At 45.1% G+C, this 21525-nt stretch overlaps 1 protein-coding gene across 1 annotated transcript in view; it reads right to left on the bottom strand.

Moving 5' to 3' along the window:
- LOC129832500 (serine/Arginine-related protein 53-like) overlaps positions 1-21525 on the bottom strand; it is a gene marked incomplete at its 3' end in the record, with an annotated part of 156829 nt that overhangs the window by 44769 nt on the left and 90535 nt on the right. The window contains 1 exon segment of the mRNA XM_055896622.1: positions 10451-10502. Within this exon segment, the coding sequence (XP_055752597.1) occupies positions 10451-10502 (52 nt within the window).

Below are 21525 nucleotides of genomic sequence, written 5' to 3'. Positions count from 1 at the left end.
GACTGGTACTGTATGTGGAGGAGGGTGATGGATATAAAGGGAGTTATATTAAAAAACAAGAGAACAGAGAGAGACGGTCTGTCCTAGTGGTGTCTTAGTTACCGCTCCCTTCAGCCCTCTCTCGCCTTCACCCCGCTCCTCAACAAAGGGCGGCAGTTGCCTAAACGTGCCGAATTAGCCCATTAGATCTAGAAGGGGGTGAGGTGACACCCCTCAATGTATGTGGTCTGTTCAGCCCACATCTGTTCGGGCCCTGCTAGCGGGCCACAGGACCCCTGGAGGGGCCCGAGACCCCTAATGCTCCCATTTACTGTGTAAGAATTAGTCAAATCACATGCCCCTAAGCCTCGCCCTTGCTCTCTATATAGCCCTGTGTGTGTGTGTGTGTCTTGCTACTGCTTCGCCACCTATTTTGGTTTCAATCGCAAATCACCAAAGGGGAGTAGGGGACTCCCAATTTTCCCATTTAAAGACCTGTCTGCTTAACACACGCGCCCGCACACACACACACACACACACACACACACACACACACACACACACACACACACACACACACACACACACACACGCACACACGCACACACGCACACACGCACACAGTGTTAGTGTTCCAACTATAGCTAGCTATACCACTAGCAGTGAGGTACGGCCGCTGCCAAGTTCACCACTCTCCTCTGAAGAGATCTTAAGGAGTGTTTGTTTTCTCTGTCACCAATGGTTCCAATAGAGAGAAAAAGGTTTTGATGACCTTTAACCCCACTGGGTCCTTAGTGGGTGTTCTGCAAACAAGTCCTATTGATGAGGGGCTAAGGAGGGACTAGCGAGCAGAGATTTATTTGAGTGGAAGCTGATAGCTTCGTCCCAAATGGCACACATAGGGCTCTGGTCAAAAGTAGTGCACTATGTGAGTAGGGTGCCATTTAAGACGCAAGCCTTAATTTAATTTAATTTATTTCACCTTTATTTAACCAGGTAGGCAAGTTGAGAACAAGTTCTCATTTACAATTGCGACCTGGCCAAGATAAGGCAAAGCAGTTTGACACATACAACAACACAGAGTTACACATGGAGTAAAACAAACATACAGTCAATAATACAGTAGAAAAAAATAAGTATATACAATGTGAGCAAATGAGGTGAGATAAAGGAGGTAAAGGCAAAAAAAAGAACATGGTGGCGAGGTAAATACAATATAGCAAGTAAAACACTGGAATGGTAGATTTGCGGTAGAAGAATGTGCAAAGTAAATATAGAAATAATGGGGTGCAAAGGAGCAAAATAAATAAATAAATACAGTAGGGGAAGAGGTAGTTGTTTGGGCTAAATTATAGATGGGCTAAGTACAGGTGCAGTAATCTGTGAGCTGCTCTGACAGCTGGTGCTTAAAGCTAGTGAGGGAGATAAGTGTTTCCAATTTCAGAGATTGTTGTAGTTCATTCGAGTCATTGGCAGCAGAGAACTGTAAGGAGAGGCGGCCAAAGGAAGAATTGGTTTTGGGGGTGACCAGAGAGATATACCTGCTGGAGCGCGTGCTACAGGTGGGTGCTGCTATGGTGACCAGCGAGCTGAGATAAGGGGGGACTTTACCTAGCAGGGTTTTGTAGAGGACCTGGAGCCAGTGGGTTTGGCGACGAGTATGAAGCGAGGGCCAGCCAACGAGAGCGTACAGGTCGCAGTGGTGGGTAGTATATGGGCTTTTGGTGACGAAACGGATGGCACTGTGATAGACTGCATCCAATTTATTGAGTAGGGTATTGGAGGCTATTTTGTAAAGACATCGTCAAAGTCGAGGATCGGTAGGATGGTCAGTTTTACAAGGGTATATTTGGCAGCGTGAGTGAAGGATGCTTTGTTTTGCGAAATAGGAAGCCAATTCTAGATTTAACTTTGGATTGGAGATGTTTGATGTGAGTCTGGAAGGAGAGTTTACAGTCTAACCAGACACCTAGGTATTTGTAGTTGTCCACATATTCTAAGTCAGAACCATCCAGAGTAGTGATGTTGGACGGGCGGGCAGGTGCAGGCAGCGATCGGTTGAAGAGCATGCATTTAGTTTTACTTGTATTTAAGAGCAATTGGAGGCCACGGAAGGAGAGTTGTATGGCATTGAAGCTTGTCTGGAGGGTTGTTAACACAGTGTCCAAAAGAAGGGCCAGAAGTATACAGAATGGTGTCGTCTGCGTAGAGGTGGATCAGAAACTCACCAGCAGCAAGAGCGACATCATTGATGTATACAGAGAAGAGAGTCGGTCCAAGAATTGAACCCTGTGGCACTCTAATGCAGTAGAGGAGCTGATAGGACAAGTGAAGAAGTGTACATTGATGTGCATGTGTCTATGCGCATGTCTAGAGTGAGAGGGAGATATTATTTGAGTGTTTGCCTGTGCGGGTGCCCATGCCTGTACATGCGCATCTGTGTAGGATGTACCTGCATGTGTACGCCATGTGCGTATGTGTGTTTGTGTACACATACACATATGGGTCTTTCTATAACCTAGGGTACAGTGAGGATTTCCTACGCCGGACAACTTGTTAAAGCTGTTGATAAGTCTTTTTTTCATGTCATTACATTAAGACATAAGGCAGCTCATATCTATAGTCAATCAAATTCACAACTTTATTATGGTTGGCGTCTTGACAAAATTGTCCAAAATCATGTGACATAAGACATTACTTTTATGGCAGTGTAAGTTATCATATATTCAATTGAACACTAAGAAGGCTGGATCTAGCCGTCAGACATTTTTTTGCTTATAGAGATCTCAGAAATGCTGTGTAACAACTTCACATTTTCTGTCTCCTTATGTCACGGGGTGAAAACACTTTTCATGGGTATGCAAATCCAAAAACAATAAAATGCGATTGGAAAATCGAACGCTTCTAACCGAAAGTCACCTTAACCTGATACTTAAAACCGAAATTGATACGGTCATTAACGAGGTTCTTCAATAATTATGCATAATACTTGTGTCCCGTTATTTACGGTGGATATTTTCACACATCATCATCTGATCCAGGAGGGAATTTTCCGAATTACAGTCAAGCGATGACCAGCTTTTTTCCCAGTGCTGGGAAAAAAAGGTGTTAGTGAGAAATGTCCAGAATATGTTGGCGTCTCATTCGTTACGCTGTTGAAGACAGTTGTGACTGGATCCACGTTGGATCTAATATCCCTAGCCAATTGATGTTTATCATCTGTTGTTCTCCGCTTGATTTACAGCAGGGTCTCATTGGATTTAACAGAGAAAGCGTCAAAGTAACGCGTTCATGTTTTCATGCCTCGGATTGGACACTAAGTTTACTGTGCGCAATTAGGTAGGATAAACTATTGCACAACACCTAACGCTATTCCTATGACACCAAATTACAGTACATAGCCTAGTGTGCTTATTCACAATATGACAAATACATTTTGGTTTCCATGGTACACCTGCAATTTGGCTCGAAGTAGCCAACTTGAATTTGGAGCTCAGAAATTCAAGTACTGGAATAGGCCTACCTTGAAAATCAGAATTTCCTCAATTTAGTGCTTGAAAAGTCCTTATAATAATTGTTGGCAATTTATAAGTTCTCCTGCGCCCTTATAATTATCTGTGATGAGATTTTTGACACGTTTTTGTGAGAGATGGCCACTTTTGTTCGTTGCGCTACTCTGTTGCGGTAAAACCACGTGTGGTTATTATGAGGACGCTAACATCGAATGTTGGCTACAACTTGGCTTTCCATACAAATCCTTCCATTAAAAAAGTTACCTGTTTTTTGGTCACTTTCACATTCTAAAAACAGTGATGGTGAGATTCAAATGGTGAGATGAATGTCACCGCTATTCATGGCTTTATTATGTGTGCCTGCGTCGGCCACGTAAGCTTCAGAAAAATGGCCATGCATGCATCCAATCTATTTAGGCAATGTCCATATTATTCTCACATATTTTAGAATGCAATAATAATTTTAATATCATTGGCAAGGCCCAAAAAAAAAAAAGTTTTTTAAAGTGGTAATGGATTACTTTTTTTGGACTTTCTGCGTGCATTTTTTGGGGAGGGTTCTATATTAGGCCCTATACGTACAATTATATAAATTGTACAATTTTATAACATTGAGGTCCTTGACAATTACAATAAAGCGCTTGAAAAAGTCAATGCCAATGTCTGTATGAACCCTGCTTAAAGGACGTATAGTTCTACGCAGTTTAAATATAGTTTAAATATAATATAATATATATATATTATATATTAATATAGTTTAAATATATATTTGCATATATTCACTTTTATTCCTCTAAGTACACATGTGGAACTGCATGAAAATCCTTTTTTAATTTTGTTTCAAACTCTTTGAAATGTTTATCCCGATGTCACACATTGGCCCCATTATTTACCGAAACACCCGTATGTGTGTTCACGTGCATGTGTGTATTGGTGTGTCTTTCAGAAGGAGTATTGACAGCCACTCTGGGTGGAGGGTGGAGAGTAGAATAGAGAGAAGAGAGACACATGTGTCTGAGGGGAGTGAGCAACAGAAGGCCATCTAAAGGCCTAATGTTGACACTGGGGATTAGTGGGCAAAGACACAGACACAGGGAGAAATATCACGCTACACAGGGCATATGTGGGAACCTGGCTGTCACTCTCACACACACACACACACACACACACACACACACACACATACTTGCACGTGTACAAAAACACACATAACGCAACTATCGGGCGCACGTGGACACACACACACACATTGTTTTTGGGAAAAAATAAATCCTCTGGATCTTGAATTGATTAGATTAGTGTGTGTGTCTGTGTGCACGTGATTTAGAGGGGAATAGCCGAAAAAACAAGGGGTATGGATGAAGCCCCCCCCCCCCCCCCCCCCCCCCACCCCACCCCCACCTCAATGCTCAGGCCAGGCAGGAAGTGACCCATAAACATATCTTTCCAGCTCTTTCATAGGGGGCCAGTGTTGCCCTCCTACTACCCACCTCCTGGCCCTCCCTTACCACCCCCCAGGCCCCGGTGAGCATTAAGCGCGCCAGCGGCCCAGCCGAGAGCGCTCATTACAGGCCCACAGAGCCCACAGAGCTCCCGCTCAACAAAGGCCTGAGAGGCTTTAGCCAGGGGATGATCTGCTTTCTACTGACTAGAGAGAGTCCTGGAGTCCATCGAGTGACAAAGAGAGACGCAGAGGGGAGGATGGGGGGAGGAGGGGGGAGGGAGAGTGAGCGGGTGGCTTTAAGGATCTCTGGGGAGGCAGGAGGGAGAGAGAGAGAGAGAGAGCGAAAGACTGGCGGGCGCTCAGAGAGGAGAGGAGGAAAGGAGGAGAGAGCAGGGGCTTATGTGACGGTGGGCAGGCGACGACGTCAGGACATTAACATTCACAAACCTCCAACATCTGCTCTACCATACTCACTGGAACAAAGACAAGGGAGAGAAAAGGAGAGGGAGGGAGGGAGGGAGAGAGAGAGATGGGAGGAAACAGAGTGAGAGAAACAAGTTGAGAGAAAGACAATGAGAGAGATAGCATATACAGAAGAATGAGAGGGTGAGAACGGGAGATGGTTCATTTTTGGACTCTGTCATCATCCTGCATGTGCTTCCCTATCAATTAGAGAATCCACTCAGCGGCTAAAAGGGTGAATGGAGTAGAGACAACAGATGCTCCTAATGTAGTGACAAATTCATAAACACACACACTGACAAATGCACGCACGCAAGTACAAACACACGTGAATGGCACACATGCACGCACAGACACACACAATGTAAACAGTGAGCTAATGGAATGGGTGAGGACAGGCCATGCTCATTACACTGACATTATAATTACAAGGCCTAGCTTCTGGTGATCAGTCAGGGCCTGCAGTGCAGATGGACCCTAGAACAGTCCATGTTTAAGAACAGTCCATGTTTAGTGTGTGTGTGTGTGTGTGTGTGTGTGTGTGTGTGTGTGTGTGTGTGTGTGTGTGTGTGTGTGTGTGTGTGTGTGTGTGTGTGTGTGTGTGTGTGTGTGTGTTCACTGCTTTGACAGCTGTATCGGTTTGTTTGTTTGTTTGTTTGTTTGTTTGTGTACATTACCCCAAATTCACCAGACCACACCTAAATAGTAGGATCCATCCTCACCCCCCATAATATATCTGTGTCCCACCTGGCACCCGATTCCACAAAATGTGGAAAAAGTGAAGGGGTCTGAATACTTTTCGAATGCATAAGGAATTATGCATTTGGAAAGTATTCAGACCCCTTCACTTTTTCCACATTTTGTTACATTACAGCCTTATTTTAAAATGGATTAAATTAATGTTTCTCTCTCATCAATCTACACACAATACCCCATAATGACAAAGAAAAAACGTTTTTTTAGATTTTTTGCAAATTTATTATAAATAACAAAAACTGAAATATCACATTTACATAAGAATTCAGACCCTTTACTCAGTAGTTTGTTGAATCCCCTTTGGTAGCGATTACAGCCTCGAGTCTTCTTGGGTATGACACTTCAAGCTTGGCACACCTGTATTTGCTGAGTTTCTCCCATTCATCTCTGCAGATCCTCTCAAGCTCTGTCAGGTTAGATGGGGAGCGTCGCTGCACAGCTATTTTCAGGTCCCTCCAGAGATGTTCGATCAGGTTCAAGTCCCGGCTCTGGCTGGGCGCCTCATGGACATTCAGAGACTTGTCCCGAAGCCACTCCTGTGTTGTCTTGGCTGTGTGCTTCGGGTCATTGTCCTGTTGGAAGGTCAAACTTCACCCCAGTCTGAGGTCCTGAGCGCTCTGGAGCAGGTTTTCATCAATGATCTCTCTGTACTTTGCTCCGTTCATCTTTCCGTCGATCCTGACTAGTCACACCGTCCCTACTGCTGAACAACATCCCCAAAGCATGATGCTGCCACCACCGTGCTTCACCGTAGGGATGGTGGCAGGTTCCTCCAGACGTGACGCTTGGCATTCAGGCCAAAGAGTTCAATCTTGGTTTCATCAGACCAGAGAATCTTGTTTAGGTGCCTTTTGGCAAAACTCCAAGCGGGCTGTCATGTGACTTTTACTGAGTAGTGGCTTCCGTCTGGCCACTCTACCATAAAGGCCTGATGGGTGGAGTGCTGCAGAGATGGTTGTCCTTCTGGACGACCCTCCCACTGTCTGCCGAATTCTTTCTCTCTGCTCTTGTTTTCCTAAATAGGATGTCGGTGGGCGGAGCTGTCCGGTTGGCTGGTCTCAAGACGATCCCCTCAAAGACATGTGTATGTGCACCTGTACCGCACATGCACGAACGCACACATGCACCCCCCCCCCCCCCCCACACCACACCCCACAAACACACACACACTTGCCCAGCTGTGTGTTATCCCTCTCTGACCTGAGGGGAAGTGGAACGTCCATTGGATTAGCAGTGCAGGTGTCAGAACTGACCTCAAGAGACATGTCTGTCCCAAATGGCACCCTATTCCCTATATAGTGCACTACTAAAGAAACAGGGTGCCTATAGGCCCTGGTCAAAAGTCGTGCACTATGTAGGAGAACGGGTTGCCGTTTGAGACGCAACCACTGCCTTGGTGAGAAGGCCTGGGAAGGAATCGAGGGAAACACAGCCTAAAGCCAAGCATGGCCCAGCTCACAGGATAGCCACCAGTTAGACGGACAGAGAGAGAAAGGGGGGGAACGAGAGAAAAAAAGAGTCAATTAAAGAGAAGAGAGAGAGAGATCCAAGATCCTGCCCAAACCTGCCGAGGCGTCAGAGGAATGACGGCAACATTAGAATGCCGACTAAAAGAGTGTGGCGGCCGGCTTCCTTTCTATTGGGCCATACGAGGCTTATTACGGATGTGGTTCTGTGGAGAGAAGAGGAAAGCCAGAGACACGGTGGGTGCATTAAACACGCTGGGTGTGTGCGCATCTGGCCGTCTGTTATCTGCTCTGCCGCCCAGAGGTGAACTGCACTTAAACCCGGGGTTCTTTCATGACGGCCCGCTGGCATTAGGAGTACATTAGTATCGACAGGGGGGGGGGGGGGGGGGGGGGGGGGGGGGGGGTAGGCTGGAGGTCGTGAGTCTGTAATAATGTGCACACAAGCTCACACACGGACGCAAACACACGCGCACACACTATAGCCTCTCTCCCAGACAGAGACAGGCATCATTATTAGCACACGGTCCTGCAGGCGAGGCCAGGGATCCTGCTATCCACTGATACTCAGGAGTAACGTTCACGTCCAGTGACACTCGCTGTCAGCCTATGATCTACACACACACTCACCAGACAACGTTATGGGGCTGGGATGATATTAAAGTAAATACTGCTGATTCTACAGGTAGAGTAAGTACATTTCACAGAATAGTATAAAGCAGACAGAGTTTTCCCCTTCCTGACGAAGGAATAGGAAAAACTCCTTGCCCTCCATAAAAGACACTTGCGGACACTTTTCCAGGCAAAGATTCAGCCTGGTCCTTGACTCATGGAGGTGATTTATTGAGTATGCGTTTAACAGGGGGACAAGTCTTCATCTGTGTCTGGGAGAAAGCCCTGAAGTTATTTGCTAACTAATTCAGTGGTAGTTGCCTTACTAGCCTACCACCACCAGAGTAGTGTTTCAAAATTCCCAGAAATACAAGTTGGAAGATTCCTGGAATTAGAATGCAATAACCAGGAGATCCGGGAATTATCCAAATAGGATTTCTGGGGGAAAAATGGTTAAAAGTAGTGCACTGTAAGGGGAACACAGACAGGTTGTGTTGCCGTGTCAGTGTCCATATTAACTCCATATTAACCACAGGCCTCTGATCAGCAGCAGTGACAGTGCCATATAAACACTAATTACTCAACTCCAGACACTCAACATAGCAGCACCATTCATATCCAACGGAAATTAGGAAAACATGGAGAGACTGGGAAGGCTGGCCAGCATTCCTCCTCTCGCTCTCTATTTCACTCGTTTCCTTCCTCTCTCTTCCCCTCGTTTCCTTCCTCTCTCTTCCCTCTTTTCTTCCTCACTCTTCCCCTCGTTTCCTTCTCTCTCTTTCCCTCATTTCCTTTCTCCCTCTTTCCCTCATTTCCTTCCCCTCTCTTTCCCTCGTTTCCTTCCTCTCTTTCCCTCGTTTCCTTCCTCTATTTCCCTCGTTTCGTTCCTCTCTTTCCCTCGTTTCCTTCCTCTCTCTTTCCCTCGTTTCCATCCCTTCTCTTTCCCTCGTTTCCATCCTCCCCCTTTTGCTCGTTTCCTTCCTCCGCCTTTCCCTCGTTTCCTTCCTGCCCCTTTCCCTCATTTCCTTCCTGCCCCTTTCCCTCGTTTCCTTCCTGCCCCTTTCCCTCGTTTCCTTCCTCCCCTTTCCCTCGTTTCCTTCCTCCCCCTTTCCCTCGTTTCCTTCCTCCCCCTTTCCCTCATTTCCTTTCTCCCCCTTTCCCTCGTTTCCTTCCTCCCGCTTTCCCTCCTCTCTCTTTCCCTCGTTTCCTTCCTCACTCTTACCCTCGTTTCCTTACTCACTCTTTCCCTCGTTTCCTTACTCACTCTTTCCCTCGTTTCCTTACTCACTCTTTCCCTCCTTTCCTTCCTCTCTCTTTCTCTCGCTTCCTTCCTCTCTCTTTCCCTCGTTTCCTTGCACTCTGTCTCTCAATCTTTCTTTCTGCCTCCTCTATTCCTCCTCTCTTTCTCACTCCCTCCTCATCTCTACTCCTCTCTCTACCTCCCCCTCTCCCTATTTAGTGTGATGTCACACGTTCCACTAGGTTGTGTGTGTGTATGTGTCTGTCTGTATGGGACTTGGATGTTTAGGATGTCTTTCACAGGCCTGTGCAGCAGAGAGGGGTGGGTGGTTCTGAAATGATGCATGGCTGTCGGGGCCTTTCATATGTTTCCTGTGACGCACACACACACACAAACCTAATTGCACTCACACACATACTCTCTCTCTCTCTCTCTCTCCCTCCCTCCCTCCCTCCCTCAGATAAAAAAAACATGGGGCCTGACAGCCAGGCCTGACTGTAAACACGTCGCGGTGATTTCCCTCTGTGCAATTTCAGCCCGTCACATCTGGTTCACAATATGACTCCTCAAAATACAGAGTGTAACGTACACACAGCTCAGATGATGAAATATGACTTATGCGTGTTTGAAAGGCGCTCGCCTACAGGAAGAACATGGGCCGGAAGTAGTGGAGACTGGGGAGGCTAGAGTGAGTGAGTAAGTGAGTGAATGAGTGACGCATTGGAAAGAATTTACAACAAAAAAACAGCGCAAACTAGAAAGCTATTTGGCCCTAAACAAGAGGGGGGCAGTATGAAAAAGTGTGAATGTATGTACTCACTACTGTAAGTCGCTCGGGTTAATAGAGTCTGCTAAATTACCAAAAAGGATAAAAGTATTGCTGTGTAAATTTGAAGAGGTAATTATATGGGCAGAAGTGTGTTTCCTCTGTACAGGATAGGGTGTCTGCGTAAGGACAGTACTAGGATCAGCCACTGACCTGCAGCCTGGAGCACCAGCTGGAGTCGAGCCCTGGCCTGTTCTGCAGGTGTCTGCAAGAGAGAAGAGAATAAAACCGTTAGAATCACACTGCTAGCATTTATTTTGTGTTTATTCGTTACTATAATGTTTCAATACATTTTTCAATGAATACGGGAAAAAAAAGATTTGGTGTGTTTTTTCCCCCTCCTGTGTCTGAAACATATTCTCTGGTGTGAACATTTAACACTTAACTAGCCCTATGTATAAATAGCTTTTTCTCAGTTATGTGGTTATTACTTATTTGGAGTACAATGATTACACCCCTGTGGCCCTTGGAAGTTGACGGAGGAGCGTTTGCTGTGGGTTTCAGACGAGAGTCAACAGAACAGCACACTGGGGGCAGAGCATCTGCAGCACCACCAAATAAAAAGCACTTTTCTCGCTCTCTCTGAAAAGCGACACACTCAAGGGGTATGAAAGGAAAGATGAAAGAAAAGCGCCAGTAACAAGTCTTTCGAGAGAAGAAAAACAGAGCACATTTAAGTGGGAGATATAAAAGAGTCATGATAGTTCTGTCCTGTAGTGGGTGTGTGGGTGTGAATTTGAACATGTGAGTATACATGTGGGAGCATGTGTGTGCTTGCGTATGCATAGGTGTGTGTGTGTGTGTGTGTGTGTGTGTGTGTGTGTGTGTGTGTGTGTGTGTGTGTGTGTGTGTGTGTGTGTGTGTGTGTTTACTGCTTTGACAGCTGTATCGGGTGGCGGGCAGAGCAGCGTTTTGACATGCCTCAAAGGGCCGGGTGTAATTCCAATATCTCTGCTATTAGATTTGAGGAGTCTTAATTGTCAAGGAAGAATGATAGTCATCGGGGTGAAAGCGTTATAAAGCCCGGCCCGCCGCTTCAGATTGCTCTCTGGGAAGCAAGGTGCGGTTATACTGCAAGCCACGCACGCGCACACAAACAGACACACACACACACACACACACACACAGACAGACACACAGGATGTGTAGGATTAGAGGAGAAATTAAATGCTAATGGGATGAAATTTGAATGTGGTGCCTGGGAGTATCATTTAGCGAGGGAGGTGCGGGCCCCACCGTTGACAGCCCGCCATGCATTCTCCTCATCTCGCATAAATTTGATTTATCAAACTGTAAACTTGTCACTTTGTAAAAACGTCACTTTCCTTGGCAGCCGGGAAAATATAATGACCCCCTTTAATGTAAAAGTGTCACTCGGCTATGTCTTAGATGACAAACACGTCAACCCCCCCCCACCCCCCCCATCTCTTGATATAAAGAAACTTGATATTCCCCACCTTTTAAAAAACATGGGTTAGTCTCCGAGTGGGTCTTTGAGAGTGGCGGGGTGCAGGGTTTTGTTCCCGTTGGTGGAGGTGACAGTGTGGATCAAACTCAGTAGGACTGGGACTGTCAGACAGCTGTAATTATCAATCAAACTGGGAGAGATGACTGAGTGGCAGGAGAACACCCAGGGCCCAAACATACACACAAGGGCGCCCGCCCGCCCGCCCACCCCCCCACACGGACTGTGACGATACCAGTGTTGCAATATTTCTTCCATGGCAAAAATGTAAACACCAAGCAGACCAAACTATTTGGTCCTTTCAAAACCTGCTGTATATAAAATATTGTGTGCTATAGCTTGGAAAATAAATACATGTGACTCTGGATGACAACATAATGTTTGTTTGTAACATTAGGGCGGTTTTCCTAAAGAAGTTAAATCCTCTCTGTGTTTTGTTTCCTTGCCACAACACTAACAAGTATCCACAACACTAACAAGTACCCCCCCCCCGCCCACCATCCAGTACAACAGTGATTACAATAACACTCCGTCGTGATGCATAACGACCAGTCGGCAGAAACATCACAGAGCTTAAGTTGTCCCGGATAATAATTGTGCATTTCAATCATCTTAGTTAGTCATTTATGCCCCCCCCCCCCCCAAAACATTTGCATTTGTTTACACTGCCTCCCAGGCTTCTGCATATAACACCATGTGTATTTACACACGGGGAAGAAAAGAAGGTTCGTAACGTGACAAATGCCGAGCTTAATATAACCGTTAAATAAACATGTCAAATGTTGAAAATGGATCCTGTGCCAAGACAGCGCGTGGCTTGGCACCGCGCGGGAGTTATTCCAGTCGAGTTCCAATCAAAGTTACTCGATGGCCAGGAGAACAGAGACACTGACAGAGGGAGAGAGAGAGCGAGAAAGAGAGACAGTGGGGGAGACAGAGGGGGAAAGAGGAAGGGAGAGAGAGATTACATTGATTGAACTACAGGACAAAATACAAAAACCCTCCAACCAAAAAAGGCCTGTTGTGTTGACGGTATCCCTCAATAAAATGATAGAATATACAGGCCACAAATTCCTATTGGCTACACTTAAACTATTTAACAACATCCTTAGCTCTGGCACCTTCCCCAATATTTGGTACCAAGGACCGGGGGATATGTGTCAACAGCAACCTTGGGGAAATCCTTTGCGTTATCATTATCACAGCAGACTCGTACATTTCCTCAGTGAAAACAATGTACTGAGCAAATGTCAAATTGGCTTTTTACCAAATTACCATACGACAGACCACATATTCACCCTGCACACCCTAATTGACAAACAAACAAACCAAAACAAAAGCAAAGTCTTCTCATGCTTTGTTGATTTTTTGTTGATTTTGACTCAATTTGGCATGAGGATCTGCTATACAAATTGATGGAAAGTGGTGTTGGGGGAAAACATACGACATTATAAAATCCATGTATACAAACAATAAGTGTGTGGTTAAAATTGCCAAGAAAACACACATTCATTCTACAGGGGCATGGGGTGAGACAAGGATGCAGCTTAAGCCCCACCCTCTTCAACATATATATCAACAAATTGGCAATGGCACTAGAACAATCTGCAGCACCCAGCTTCACCATACTAGAATCTGAAGTCAAATGTCTACTGTTTCTGATGATCTGGTGCTTCTGTCCAACCAAGGAGGGCCTACAGCAGCACCTAGATCTTCTGCACAGATTCTGTCAGACCTGGGCCCTGACAGTAAATCTCGGTAAGACAAAATAATCGTGTTCCAAAAAAGGTCCAGTTGCCAGGACCACGAATACAAATTCCATCTAGACACCGTTGCCCTTGAGCACACAAAAAATTATACTTACCTCGGCCTAAACATCAGCGCCACAGGTAACTTCCACAAAGTTGTGAACGAGCTGAGAGACAAGGCAAGAAGGGACTTCTCTGCCATCAAAAGGAACATCAAATTTGACTTACCAATTAGGATCTGGCTAAAAATACTTGAATCAGTTATAGAACCCATTGCGCCCTTTATGGTTGTGAGGTCTCGGGTCCGCTCACCAACCAAGAATTCACAAAATGGAATAAACACCAAATTGAGAATCCGCATGCAGAATTCTACAAAAATATCCTCTGTGTACAAAGTAAAACACCAAATAATGCACGTAGAGCAGAATAAGGCCAATACCCACTAATTATCCAAATCCAGAAAAGAGCCATTCAATTATTCAAACACCTAAAAGGAAGCAATTCCCAAACCTTCCATAACAAAGCTATCACCTACAAAGAGATAAATCTGTTCACAAACAGACCCCACATGGCCCCAGGACAGCAACTCAAATAGACCCAACCAAATCATGAGAAAACAAAAAGATAATTACTTGACACATTGGAAAGAATTAAAAAAAAAACTGAGCAAACTAGAATGCTATTTGGCCTTAAAACACAGAGTACACAGTGGCAGAATACTGGACCACTGTGACTGACCCAAAATTACAGAAAGCTTTGACAATGTACAGACTCGGTGAGAATAGCCTTGCTATTGAGAAAGGCCGCCAAAGGCAGACCAGTTTCTCAAGAGAAGACAGGCTATGTGCACACTGCCCACAAAATGAGGTGGAAACTGAGCTGCACTTCCTAACCTCCTGCCAGATGTATGACCATATTAGAGAGACATATTTCCCTCCGATTACACAGATCCACAAAGAATTTGAAAACAAACCCAATTTTAATAAACTCCCATATCTACTGGGTGAAATACCACAGTGTGCCATCACAGCAGCAAGATTTGTGACCTGTTGCCACAAGAAAATGTGTGACCTGTTGCCACCAGTAAAGAACAAACACCATTGTAAATACAACCCAAATGTATGTTTATTTATTTTCCCTTTTGTACTCTAAATATTTCCACATAATATGACATTTGAAATGTGTTCATTCTTTTTGGGTCTTTTGTGAGTGTAATGTTTACTGTTCATTTCTATTGTTGATTTCACTTTTGTTTATTATCTCCTTCACTTGCTTTGGCGATGTTACCATGTTTCCCATGCCAATAAAGCCCTTAAATTGAGAGAGAGAGAGAGAGAGAGAGAGAGAGAGCGAGAGAGCGAGAGAGAGAGAGAGAGAGAGAAAGAGCGATTGGGAGAGAGAGAAAGAGCGATAGGAAGAGAGCTTTACTGACCAAGACAAAGTAGGCCTAAATGACGCACACGCCCAGACATGCCTTTAAACAACACAAACCGACTAAACATATCAAGCCAACATTCTAATACACAGCCAATGGAATTCAATAGCTTCATACAATATACTCCCCCCCCCCCCGTTTTCTTTGTGTTGGACTGTCTAAAACAAAATGACCTTGTAACAAAATGCATTTCATAGTTAATTGAACACTGAGGGATATATATGCAGCGTCAGGTACAAGGCCAGAGCCTCCCAGCTGTGTCTGTATTTGTGATACATCTGTCATCCCTATCTGACATCAATGAGCTCAATCACAAAAAGGCTTGTTTGCTCCACAACCTGTTCAATTGCTCTCTCATTCAACCAATCTACTACAAAGACTTCACCTTTGATCCTTGATCCAACTTTCATTTTGATGCGTGTGTGTGTGTGTCTGTGTGTGTGTGTGTGTGTGTTCGCACCATGCTCTCTGGCTTAGGTAGAGCACAGACCACAGGCTCTTCTGTGTCCGCATTTCACACAGACAGCCAACGAATGAGCGAGAACAAATGAGAGAGCGCGATTCATTCTGCGTAATTCATTAACAATAAAAAAAATAAAAAACTTTAATTGTCCTCCCCAGAGGCAACGCTCGCCTCCCAAACTTCCAAACCTCCAGCTGGGTCCCTGCGATGCCCGCTGCATCTGAAATTGCTTGGCCCTTCAATTAGACTCTGGCCAATCAAACGGCAATAAAAAAAAAACTGTAGGAAGAGAGGAAAAAAGAGAGGTAGAGTAGCCCAGTTTGTCTCTCTCTCTCCCTCCTTCGTGAAACATCACACCATGATAGCCGCAGGGGCGAGTGTGCGTGTGTGTTCATGTGTCTTTGTGCGTGCGCGTTGCCCGCCCGACAAGAGAAAAAGTTTCACTTCTCCTCCTCACAACTCCCCGCAGATGAAAAGCAGAAGCGGGAGAGGGAGAGCGAGAGGGAGAGCGAAAGAGAAAAGAAGAGGCTTTCATGTCGTTTTAATGGTTGTCTGATTGTTGTTATTGTCGTTTCAAATGGGGGGGGGCGATGCCATCTGACAGCCTGATCAGATCCTGGTTTGATTGACAGGCACCCGGGAGAACAGTCCTGCTGTGACCCGCCTCTCACCGGTACACACATCCTCTCTGTTACAGAGCACACATCTAACCTGCCAGACTCACACACGTTTATTTTACTACGCTTTTTGGGGAGAAACAATAGATTCTAATTCAAAATCTTATTTCCCCTTAAACCTGACCCTAACCTTAACCCCAAACCTAAAATAGCTGTATTCCTTGTGAGGAACGGCAAAACTTTCATTGGTTTACTATTCTTGTGAGGACTTCTGGTACTCAGACGTATAGTAAAACAGGAACATACACACAAACATGTAGGCGGGAACACAAACACCACCCCACAGATAGATAATCACCAGATAATCACCAAATTAAACACATCAATAGAATCCTATATAAAAACACTTTCAATAGATTAAACCTTGTCATGTGAACACCTGGATTAGATGTATCGGCGTCATTTAGATTTACTTCGGGGTTTCGTTACTTCAGGGCTCGAGGTACAGCTAGCCACCACTTTAGATAGCTACTGTGTGTTAAATAAGAAACATGTATTTGTTCAACTATAAAAATGTGTCTTCAAGGTTAAATGAAGCCTATAGTGTGAAGAGTAGGGTGTGAGAGCAGGGAGGAGGATGGTGTGTGTCCGTGCGTTCATGTATGCACATCTACGCGCCTGTGTGTACTTGCGGGTGTGTTCATCCAGGTGTAGGGGCCTAAATGAGGAGGGGTGGAGGTCTATCCATGCAGGACCTGGTAGGGGCCTCCTCTCCCTCTCTCTCTGCTGCTCCAGTCCTCCAGCCTCCCTCTAGTCTATTATCTCCACACACAGAGGACACTGATCCGCTCGGCAGCCTAAGCCAATTACACACACACTCATCATCAGGCTCACGTGCCATCAGGTTTGCACCTCTCGCTCTAACCCTCTCTCTCTCTCCAGGTCTGTCTGGCGTAAGGCCCTCTTCTTGGTCACAGCAGTGGGGATTTCTCTCCATTGTCTCAGCGGATCCTCTGGCTGACCGTGTAAAGACAGTGAAAGGTCCTTTATCCCTCCCTACCACCTCCCCTCTCTCTTCTTCTATACCACCCCTCGCTCTATCACTATCCCTCTCTCTTCCACTCTCTACCTCCACTCTCTTCCCATTATTTATCTCTCTGTTCTTCTCGTCCACAGACAACCAGTACCAGTGGGTTGAGTGGGAGACTTAAGCCATTATTCCAGCTTCAGTCTCCTAGCAAACCGATCAGAAGGCCCAAAAATACCATGTTGAAACTCAACTGGCACCCTATTCCCTATGTAGTGCACTACTTTTGACCATAGGGTGCTATTTGGGAGTCAGGAATGACATTTTACATTTTAATTTTAGTCATTTAGCAGACGCTCTTATGCAGAGCGACCTACAGGAGCAATTGGGGTTAAGTGCCTTGCTCAAGGACACATCAACAGATTTTACACCTAGTTGGCTTGGGGATTTGAACCAGCAACCTTTCGGGTTAATTTCGGTTACTGGACCAACGCGCTTAACCACTAGGCTACCTGCCGCCCCATGCGTCTTGGCACGCGTCTCGTGTGAACACCTTGATCTGCAGTTCACATGAAAGACAAAAACCAAATGTGAATATTATTATTATATAATATTATTCTTCCACTTCATGTACAGGTGACTACCAAAATAATGGAAACACTTGAGTAAATTAGGGATACAAAGTATATTGAAAGCAGGTGCTTCCAAAGTTAACTAAGGGGGCAGGCCATTATTTTAGCTACCATGGCTATGTCCCCGGTGCATGAGCGGTCAGTGAACGGTTTGATGAGCATGAAAACGATGTAAACCATATGCCGTGGCCGTCTCAGCCACCAGATCTCAACCCAATTGAACATACGGGAGACTCCTATATACTCATGCAGTTCCCTGTATATATACTGTCCATGGCCTCAGTGTATCCTCAACACATAAATGTACACTTAAATCGTATATATAGAAAGAAACCCATCAGCTCTCAGGCCTCCGCTTCTTTAACATTATATACTAAACAACAACGATGGCATTAAGAGTCAAAACAAAGGCGGGAAATGAGTAGACTATTCCTGTCCACTGTCTCTGAAGCTATTAGGGCCTAAGAAAGTTGAGCCAGACACAACAAACACAACATAATATTCTTAAAGGGGCAATCCGCAGCTCAAACAACAACAACACTGAACTAAGCTCACGAGGCATTTATAAGTTACATGGAAGCAATGGGTATATATATAATTCATTTAAAAGTTAGAAAATGGATGTAACAATCACAGATTGGCCCTTTATGAGAGCTTTTCAAAGCTTTTAAAACAGTAAGAGGGGTCAGGGTAGGTCAGGGAGGGTTAGGCCACAGACACTGTCTGCAGACAATGTTTTCCTGCTCACTGGTATTATCTATCGACCCCGCTGTCCACCAGAAGCACAACAAGTGTCAATTTACGGCGGAAAGAGGAGAGAGAGAGTAGTCTGAGAGGATAATACAAGTGTTTTTACATTAGGGAATAAGGACCCAGACCACTAAGGAGATCACGGAATACACACAAACGAACACGCACACACAGAGAGACAAACTAGCACACATACACAGAGAGTAAAAAACATTAGGAACGCCTTCCTAATATTGAGTTGCACCCCACCCCGTTTGCCCTCAGAACAGCCTCAATTCGTTGGGGGGCATGGACTCTACAAGGTGTCGAAAGCGTTCCACAGGGATGCTGGCCCATTTTGACTCCAATGCTACCCACAGTTGTGTCAAGTTGGCTGGACTTCCTTTGGGTGGTGGACCATTCTTGATACAGACAAGAAACTGTTGAGTGTGAAAAACCCAGCAGCGTTGCAGTTCTTGACACACTCAAACCGGTGGGCCTAGCACCTACTATCGTACCCCGTTCAAAGGCACTTCAATCTTCCTTCTTCCCCATTCACCCTCAATGGTACACACACACAATCATTGTCTTAATTGCCTCAAGGCTTAAAAATCTTTCTTGAGTGGCGCAGCAGTCTAAGGCACTGCATCTCAGTGCAAGAGGCGTCACTGCAGCACCTGGTTCGAATCTAGGCTGCATCACATCCGGCCGTGATTGGGAGTCCCATAGGACGGCGCACAATTGGCCCAGCATCGTCCAGGTTTGACCGGGGTAGGTCGTCATTGTAAATAAGAAGTTGTTCTTAACTGACTTGCTTAGTTAAATAAAGGTTAAATAAAAACATAAACTCCCCTTCATCTACACTTCAAGTGGATTTAACAAGCGGCATCAATAAGGGATCATAGCTTTCACCTGGATTTACCTGGTCAGTCTGTCATGGAAAGAGCAGGTGTTCATAATGTTTTGTACACTCAGTGTATATATCAGGACAATTTTTCTCTACCTTTGGCCACTCTGTTTTTGAATGACTTTTGGGACTATTCTATTGCACCAGCCAGGCAAGCTCAAACAGCTGGGTTACGACAAACTGTCTGGTCCTTCTTCCCTATTCACTCAGCCATCAAGGTCAGCCTCTCCCTCTCTCACTCCTCTATCCCTCTCCCCCCCTTCTCTCTCTCTTGCACTCCCTTTCTTTTAACGGATGGACACCTCCACGCCAGTCCGCCACACCACCTCCTCTGTCTCCCTCTGTCAGTCCTTAAATTTGTATTAGACTATATTCAATTGCAGCCACTCCACTTGGCAGGGGAAAGACTGGGGGAGTGAGAGAGGGCGAAAGGGAGAGGCTCATCTTGATTAGTTGAGTACTGGAGTCAGCAGAAGTCGTAACCTATAACCCCCCCGCCTTCCCTTCGACAGACCCGAGAAGAGAGGGAGGGGAAGAGAAGCAAAGAGAGAGGAGAGATCACTCCTTTATTTCAACCACACTAACACTTCATAATCCAATACCGGACTGCCTGTGACCATGAAACACGCACCCACATGCACATACAGTACAAGTCAAAAGATTGGAAACACCTAATCCTTCAAGGGTTTTTCTTTATTTTTTAAGAAGCAGGGTTCCAGTTTGAGTAAAGACGTGTGGTTTTAGCGGGGTGAAGGCGAGAGAGGGCTGAAGGGAGCAGTAACTAAGACACCTGTAACGGCTGTCGTCGGTGGAAGAAGGTGAGGACCAAGGTGCAGCGTGGTAAGTGTTCATGATATTTAATAATAAACAAAACTGAACACTGAATAACAAAACAACAAAGAAACAACCAAAACAGTTCTATCTGGTGCAGACACACAAAGACTGAAAATAACCACCCACAAAACCCAACAGAAAACAGGCTACCTAAATATGGTTCCCAATCAGGGACAACGATTGACAGCTACCTCTGATTGAGAACCATATCAGGCCAAACACAGAAATAGAAAATCATAGAAAAACTAACATAGACAACCCACCCAACTCACGCCCTGACCTGCATACCACTGCTGGCTTGATTCTGAAGCTAAGCAGGGTTGGTCCTGGTCAGTCCCTGGATGGGAGACCAGATGCTGCTGGAAGTGGTGTTGGAGGGCCAGTAGGAGGCACTCTTTCCTCTGGTCTAATAAAATATCCCAATGCCCCAGGGCAGTGACACTGCCCTGTGTAGGGTGCCGTCTTTCGGATGGGACGTTAAACGGGTGTCCTGACTCTCTGAGGTCATTAAAGATCCCATGGCACTTATCGTAAGAGTAGGGGTGTTAACCCCGGTGTCCTGGCCAAATTCCCAATCTGGCCCTCAAACCATCATGGTCACCTAATAATCCCCAGTTTACAATTGGCTCATTCATCCCCCTCCTCTCCCCTGTAACTATTCCCCAGGTCGTTGCTGCAAATGAGAACGTGTTCTCAGTCAACTTACCTGGTAAAATAACGGTAAAATAAATAAATAAATAAAATAATAAAACAAAAGACAAAACAAAGGAACTAAGGTCAGAATGTGACAACACCACTAGGACGGAGCGTCTCTCTGTTCTCTTGTTTTTTAATTTAACTCCCTTTATATCCATCACCCTCCTCCACATACAGTACCAGTCAAAAGTTTGGACACATCTACTCATTCAAGGGCTTTTCTTTATTTGTACTATTTCCTACATTGTAGAATAATAGTGAAGACATCAAAACTATCAAATAACACGAATGGAATAATGTTGTAAGCAAAAAATTGTTAAACAAATCAAAATATATTTTATATTTGAGATTCTTCAAAGTAGCCACCCTTTGCCTTAATGACAGCTTTGCACACACTTGGCATTCTCTCAACCAGCTTCATGAGGTAGTCACATGGAATGCATTTCAATTAACAGGTGTGCCCAATCAGTTGTGTTGTGACAAGGTAGGGGTGGTATACAAAAGATAGCCCCATTTGGTAAAAAACCAAGTCCATATTATGGCAAGAACAGCTCAAAAAGGCAAAGAGAAACGACTGTCCATCATTACTTTAAGACATGAAGGTCAGTCAATCTGGAAACTTAAGAACTTTTGAAGTGTCAAGTGCAGTCGCAAAAACCGTCAAGCGCTATGATG

Source organism: Salvelinus fontinalis, chromosome 33, assembly GCF_029448725.1.
Source record: "Salvelinus fontinalis isolate EN_2023a chromosome 33, ASM2944872v1, whole genome shotgun sequence".
Lineage (NCBI taxonomy): Eukaryota > Metazoa > Chordata > Actinopteri > Salmoniformes > Salmonidae > Salvelinus > Salvelinus fontinalis.
Note: the sequence above shows the minus strand (reverse complement) of the source record. Positions and strands in the feature narration are given on the sequence as shown.